This window comes from Capra hircus, unplaced genomic scaffold (assembly GCF_001704415.2).
Source record: "Capra hircus breed San Clemente unplaced genomic scaffold, ASM170441v1, whole genome shotgun sequence".
Classification (NCBI taxonomy): domain Eukaryota; kingdom Metazoa; phylum Chordata; class Mammalia; order Artiodactyla; family Bovidae; genus Capra; species Capra hircus.
In genome coordinates this window covers 1-7647 of record NW_017197040.1, presented here as the reverse complement: position 1 = coordinate 7647, position 7647 = coordinate 1, and the positions used below count along the sequence as shown (strand labels likewise).

At 45.8% G+C, this 7647-nt stretch overlaps 1 protein-coding gene across 1 annotated transcript; it reads right to left on the bottom strand.

Moving 5' to 3' along the window:
• Positions 1 to 1171: 1171 nt before the first annotated feature.
• LOC108634995 (melanoma-associated antigen B4-like) lies at positions 1172 to 3230 on the bottom strand. The gene is made up of 2 exons (XM_018045309.1): positions 3167 to 3230; positions 1172 to 2223 (listed from the first exon to the last, which is right to left on the bottom strand). The coding sequence occupies exons 1-2, from the start codon at positions 3228 to 3230 to the stop codon at positions 1172 to 1174; spliced, it is 1116 nt and encodes a 371-aa protein (XP_017900798.1).
• Between the last annotated feature and the right edge of the window lie 4417 nt (positions 3231 to 7647).

Sequence of the window (7647 nt, the reverse complement as noted above, 5' to 3'; positions counted from 1 at the left end):
GGGACTTGTCTGATAAAGGTCACTTTACCAGTCTTGTGAAGTTGAGACAATTGCAAGTTATCCATCTATAAATGGAGTCTGCTAAATCCTATCCTGCATGAATGCTGGAATGCATGTACTACATATAAAGCCGAGTCATACTAATTAAGAAACAATGGTCTTTAATTTAATGGAAGTCATGATTATTATGCACCTCCAAAATACCACCTTCCTATCTGAGGTTATTTTTATCCAGTAGAGAGCACAGACTATGCAGTGCACTGGGACAAAAGAAATAAATACTCTTAAATGAGCTAAATTAAGGTAAAAAATATTATATTTTACAAAAAAAAAGGGTTAGAGGAAATAAGGCAAACTACAAATTAAAAGATTTTTCCTTTATATTTGCTTGTTTTTTGGTTTCTCAATAATATCTGTGGTCACGTTTCACATTACCATGAAAATCTCTCTTTCAGCAACATATTACCTACTTCCAGATCATAAAGACATACAGATGGTTCATGAATTTCTTTTACATCTACCAAAATCCTAAAAACAGCAATAAATAAAACTGGAATATCATTAAAAGTCAATATTCTGAAGAAAAAGAATCTGTTAGAAGTAAAAATATTCAATAAAAATAAAATAAATAATATGCAGAAGTTACTAGTTTAAATCAGGAAGAAAATAGAGATCTAAACTTGGTTTGCTCGACCCCTACTAACCTGCACTATCTAGGAGCTTCACTACTCTTTGAGAAAATTTTATTCCATTGTCATCTCACCTTGTGTAGATGGTGAACAATATATTCAGTATGTTCAGTGTGTTTTACATATACCCAACCTGTGGCTTTCAAAACTTTAAAACAGCAAACAATGTGATTTATATGATTAATACATTTGTATTCTGAGGCACAATAAACTTTATGAAAAGTAATTAACATTTGAAAATACTAAACTCCTCCCTCATCTCCTTAATCTACTTTAAATCAACGTTCACTAGATATTTCTTCTATGGATAAAGGAAAAAAGATATATATTTTTTAAAATGAGTTGTACCTAAACTCCCTTACTCCATAAAACTATAAAGAACATACAGGTTTTGTTCCTTCTACCCTACTACTCTCTACTATTTAGGAGCTTGACAGCTCTGTTCCAACACAAAAGGGGAGAAAGTGTCAGGGTCTCCCTCCCTAGATGTGGGAGGAGCTGTAGGACTTGGCCCTGGAAGGGGCACTGGCTTCAGCCATTGTGGGAGCCCTGGCCCTGCCTCTCAGCCCTGCTCTCTCCACCTGATCTCTCAGAGCCTCGTCATAGAGGTCTGGGAAGGGAGTCGGGACGGTATTGTGGATCTTGGCCAGCACCTCCAACACCTTCATCTTATTGGTCTCAACACAAACTCTCAGGCCCCACAGGAACTCGTAGTGGGGAGGATCGCCACTGGGCACTTGTCGATACTTCAGGTACTTCTTCTGCACCAGATCTTTGGTGATGAGCCTTCTGGGCTCCCCAAAGATCCAGTGACTCCTCCCAGTATAGACCACCAACACACTGAGGAATTTCCAGACCTCCTCCCCGGGGGCGTGGTTACTCTTCCTGAAGATAATGCCCAGGAGCCACCATGAGGAAACCGGACTTGGGCCGACCACCCCCTCCTCACTCAGACCTTCATCGCCGCGGAGGTTGAGCTTGTAGATGAGAGCACAGATGATCATGCTACGGCCGACTACTGTCAGCTTCAGGCCAAAGACCAGCTCCATGTGCTTAGAGGCTCTCCTGAGGATTTCAGGGAAGTGCTGCCTATACTTCCTGCCAACGACCTTCAGCAGGGCATGCTGCGAGATGGGCTCCTTCTTGGTGTCCTTCTCCAGCAGGAACTCCACCAGCATACTGGCTTTCCTGGTCAGAGGATCTATGAGAGGGCTCTGAGTGACAGGGGCTGCCTTGGAGGCACCTGCACTTTCCTCCTCTGGGCCCTGGGCACCTTCATCAGATCCTGCACAGGAAGGCCCTGCATTAGGAGAGCTAGGGGCCATGGCTCCCTGAAGCTCCTGGTGATCTCCAGTAGCAGAGGAGTTCAGGGGAGAAGCCTGAGGGACAGACGAGTGGGAAGAGGGGCACTCCTCTTTGGGGGCTGCAGCAGCACTGGTCTGAGCCTCCTGGGGATACTGAGTGTCCCCCTGGACCTGGTGGAATTTCACACGGGCATGGTACTTGTTCTTGTGGCCTCTGAGGCATGGTGACACTGGTTATGGATCACAGGCGCATGCAGGCAGGGTGGCAGGGAAGGAGGGCACCTAGAGGAAGGACAAGCAGATGTTGTGAGCAACTGCAGTGAGGAGAGTCCTCCCTGGCTTGAACCCAAGCCGCCTCTGAGGGGTCCTTGAGGCCAGTGCTCTAGGACCCACAAGTCTCGTGTTCTCCTGGTGAGCCCTCCCTTGAGACTGGCTGGGTAGGAAGTGAGAGTGATCACTGGGGTGCAGCCAGACAGCCCTGCCTGGGTGTTAGAGGGAGGCCTGTAGGGGCTGGCAGGGGAGGCAGGTCCTTTCAGTTCACATTTCAGAGTCATGATGAAAACTGGGGCAAGACTCCCTCTTATCCCCCCCACCCCCAAACCCACCCACCCTGTTCCCTCTCTTGCTTTGAAGTTGACGCTGCCACCTTCCCTGTCACCTCAGACAATGAGAGGAGGGAGTGTTCAAGGCCGCCCCAGTGAAAAGGAGCCGGGACCTGCCCTTCTGCTGTCTCCAGGCTGCCCCTTCACAACCGAGCTGCCAACCTCCCCAGACAGACCACCAAACCATCCCCATGTTTGGCTGGGAGGAAGTGCTGGCTACAGGGGAGGGTCCTGAGTCGGCCTTGTGATGCGGAGGATGGTCATTACCCTGAATCCTCCCGAGCCGTGACATCCTCCCTCTGCTGACGGGCTGCCAGCCCTTAGGAACGAGGTCCCTTCTTCCCCGAGTGTACTGTGTTTGGCGATCATAGTCAGGGAGCCCCTCAGCCTTTAGAACTGCCCCAGATGCTGACTGGTTGCTCTCCGGCAAAGTCACGCTGGGTAAGGGGTTAGGGGTGGCCGCCAATCTGGTGTGTTGAGACACTCAGTCACCCCATGGGTCCCTCCTTTACTCCACAGAATCCCGGACTTCCCTCCCACCAAAGAGAGCCAGGGTCCACCAACCCCGCACCCAGATCCACCACCCCTGGACCCAGGTTATGTCCCGAGAACCTGCGTTCGTAGCTGATGGACATTGCACCTAAAAGCCAGGCCTGAGCCTACAGGCCTAGAGAAGGTGCGGGTTGCCAGGGGGCTGTGAAGTCGCCACTTTTCAGATGGAAAATGTGTTGGGAGTGCCAGGGCGTATCTTTGTAACTATCCAGTGCACTTGTAGCTCATGTCACCTCCGACTTGGACCCCTGATGAGACCTCGGACTCCTCCCTCTGGGCACAGCTACAGCAGCTCTCAAAGATAGCAGCCCTCTCAAAGATGGCATCACACCCCATCGTAGATAGGGGGCCGTCACTTCCTATCGTGCTTCTGGGCTCCAGGAGGACAGCAGGGGCACGGCCTGGGTGGGCAGGGTTTTGGGGGAGTTTCCCGCAGGAGCAGGGATGTGGTCCTTCTTCGACTCATAGTGGGTCCTGGGATGTCCTTGCTGATCTCAGTCAACTTGCCTCACTCCTTGCCTCTCACTTCTCTCAGTAAACCAAGCAGGAAGAATTTGGGAGCCCGAGCCTGGACAGCCTTCCTGGAGCTGCTGAGACAGACAGTGAGGGCACTCTGGGGCACATGTGTGCTGAGTGATGCTCTCTGTCCACTATCCCTGTCTTCCCCTGACCGTGATGCTGCCTTATGTGCCATCTGCTCACCTGAGGGCAAGGCCTCACCTGGAAGATGTCAAATCCCCAGACTCCTGGTGAGAAGCGCACTGGCATCTCATCATTGCTTCTGCCTAAGGCTTCCTGGAAATGGCTGCTGCAGGTAAGATAAGTGAGAGGGAAGGATGGGAGAATGCCTTCTGTGGTGTGGAATCCCTCACATCTCACTCAGGATCTTCATGTTGACTGCAGGCGGAGCCTGATATCCCTTCCCTTTCTGGTATAAAACCACCCCTGTTCCCAACCATGCTCCACACAATCCCAGCAGAGAAAGTGAAGGCGCTCCTCAGCCTGACGGTTCTCACTGTCAGCTCTTAGTCGAGTGCAGGGGCATTGCTCGAAAGTTCTGAGATTAATTTCTGTCCTTTTGTACAATTACTGTGATACAAGCTTTTCTCTTTAGTCCATGTGTGACAGTCTCTTAAGCTGACCATTTACAAGGGCCAGTTGTCACCACTAACAAAGCTTGTGCTGGTTATTGCATGACCTCTGGGCCATACTGCCATGTCCATCCCAAACTTTGGTGCCCCATGATCCTGGGATGGGGCTCTGAGATGCTGCCTCAGGTTCCTTCAGTGAAGCAGTAGAGGCTCATGGTCCCACGGCCCAGTGGAAGAACCAACCACTCCAGTTTAAAGCCTTTTCCAGCTGATCCTGTTGTCTGTTTCCTCTGTGGCCTGCACACCTGTGTCAGCCTCAGAGTACTCCCCACCTGGGCACTCATAGGGTCAAGTTCAGTGGAGACTTATTGTTCCTCAGGGATTATTTCTTTTGTGTTCTTGCTTTTGCTGGTAGTTGTCCTTATTCCTTGTATAAGTTTTCCATGGTTTGTTCTGGGTACAGGAAACAGCCCGCCCACGTGTGACTGTGGTGTCAGCTACTCTGGATGTGGTACTAAATCTGTAAAGGATTTAAGGAAAATCGACAGTCTTTAGAATGTGTCCTCATGAATACACATAACATACTATTCTGTTTGAGACTTCTTTTTCCTAAGGGCTCAGGAAATTCTTCTTGTTGCCTTCGTGTAGACTGCATGCATTTTTCTAAGGTTTCTTTGGCAGCTACATTTTTCATATTGTTGCTTTTGTTTATGGTGTGTTTTCTAATACATGGTCTGAGTATTGTCTATTCTTCCAGACCAGTCTCTTGATTTTGCTGTCTTGATCTTTTTTATGCCAGGTTTCTGAAGTTACTTATATGTGTCAATATTTTCTGTGCCCGTTTCTTAAGAATTTCAATTCGAGGATCAAATTCTTACCATGATAGTTTGCTTTTCATTATTGCTGACTTTTATTCATTTTGCATTGGTGCATGTAACTCTGTACTGGCTTTGTGTTCTTATATTTTTTTTTCTGCTTTTAAATTACTAGACTTTAAAAAAGTTGTTTTAATCAACAGGTACTTGCTTTGTAATGTTGTGTTGTTTCTGCTATACAACAGGATGCATCAGCGCTACGTATACATAGTCCTCCCGCCTGATGAGACTTCCTCCCAAGCCCTCATCTCACCCCTCTAGGCTGGCACACAGCACCAGGCTGAGCTCCCTGTATTATATAGCAGTTTCCCGCCAGCTATCTTTTGTACACATGGGACTCTAATATTTGTCAGTGCCACGCTCTCAGTTCGTCCTACCCACGCCTTCCCTTGCTGTGTCCACAGGTCCATTCTCCACATCCATGTCACTATTCCCGCCCTTCAGATAGGCTCGTGAGTACCGTTCCTACTTTCCATGTATATGCGTTAATATACGTTACTTTTCTAACTTTCTTCGCTCTGTAAACAGGCTCTAGGTGCATCCCACCTCACTACAAGTGACTTAAATTTGCTCCTTTTTATGGCTGATATTCCATGGTATGTGGCTACCACAACTTCACTATCCAGTCATCTGTCAGTTGAAGGTCTACTTTGCTTCCATGCCCTGTCTATTGTAAGCAGTGCTGCAATGAACATTGGATACACATGTCTTTTCAATTCTTCTTTTCTCAGTGTATATGCCCAGTATTTCAATTGCTGGGTCATATGGTAGTTTTAATCCTAGTTTTAAAGGAACCTCCCTAGTGTTCTCCATAGTGGCTATATCAATTTCCATTCCCACCTTTTCTTTAAACTCTCCCCAGCATTTACTGCTTGTACAAATTTTGATGATGACCATTCTGACCTGTATGAGGCGACACCTTCATTGTAATTTTGATCTGGCATTTCTTTCATGATGAGGCGATGTAGCTCCTCTTTTTCATCTGTTTATATTTTTGTTTCCCTTTGTATTTCTTTTATGAAAGAAACAGATTTAAGTTTTGAGAAAATTCAGCAGATAGTATAGAGAGGTCTCATACAGCCACTCTCTTCCTCCACTTGGTATCTTCTATTATTAACATCTTGTATTGGATCAATGGATATAAGTTCGTTTTTTTACATCTGACCCACTAATGTCAATATCTCATTATTACCTATTGTCCCATTGCTTACAATACATTTTACTTTTGTGTTTTACGGTTCTTTTAGTGTTTGACAGATGCATGATATTATCAACTCAGCCAACATGGTGTCGTGCAGAGGAGTGTGAATGCCTATGCATCTCCCATGCTCCATCTGTTCATCCCTCAAAACCTCACTTGGAACCCCTGACAACTACTGAATGTTTACTGTTTCTAAAGATTTGCATTTTCCAAAATGTAACATTGACAGAATCATACAGTATGTAAGCTTTTTTATACTGGCTTCTTCTGCTAATCAATATACATTGACTTGTCTCTATATCTTTTTATGCTTTGAAATGTTTTCTTCCAGCACTGAATAGTATTCCACGAAGCTTACCATAGTTTGTTTCCCCACTCATCTACTGAAGGTTATCTTTGGTGATGTTGATTTTTTGGCAGCCATGACTTATTCTTCTATAAAAACTTGGTTGTAGGTTTTTGGATGGGCTTAAGGATTTGGCTCTTTTGAGTAAATACCTTAACGTTCATTTGTTAGATCATAGGATAAGACTATATTTAGCTTAAAAGAATTTGCCAGACAGTTTCCAAAGTATCAGTGTCACTGCATTCCCTTTAGCAATGAATTAATTTTCAGGTAGTTTGCCTGTTTCCTTTTCATTTATTTGGACTTCTGTGTTTCTGGTTTTGCTCTTTCATTTGTGCAATATTTCTCTGCCTTTTCCATTTATTATTATTATTTTAATTATCGTGTTTGAGGTCTGCTTTCCCCAGGCTTCAAGGTTGAATTCTTTCTTCTTTTTTGTTTCTGCCCTCTAAGGTTGTTCCAGTGGTTTGTGTAAGCTTCTTATAGGGTGAGATTTGTGCTGCGTTTTGTTTCTTTGTTTTTTCTTCTGATGGGCAAGGCTGAGTAGGTGGTAATTCTGTCTGCTGATGATCAGGTTTGTTATTTTTCTTTTCTTTATGGTTTAGATGAGGCGTCCTGCACAGGGCTATCAGTGGTTTGGTGATGCCGGGGTCTTGTATTCCAGTGGTTTCCTTTGTGTCAGTTCTCACTATTTGATATCCTAGGGTTAGTTCTCTGGTAGTCTAGGATCTTGGAACCAGTGGACCCACTCTAAAGGCTCACGGCTTGACCTTGAGTTTGCATGGGTCTGTAAATACTTTTCTGCTGGTCATGTACCCCTGTCCACTCTCAGCTGCTTTTCTGCATGCACTTCTATTCTGAAGATGTATTCCTGATGTGTCCGTGGAGAAAGATGTATTCCACGTCCACCAACTCCTCTTGCCATGCCATCTTTGTTCCTCCTGGCAAAGATTTGAGAGAGTCCCCGCTTGGACTGCAAGGAGAATC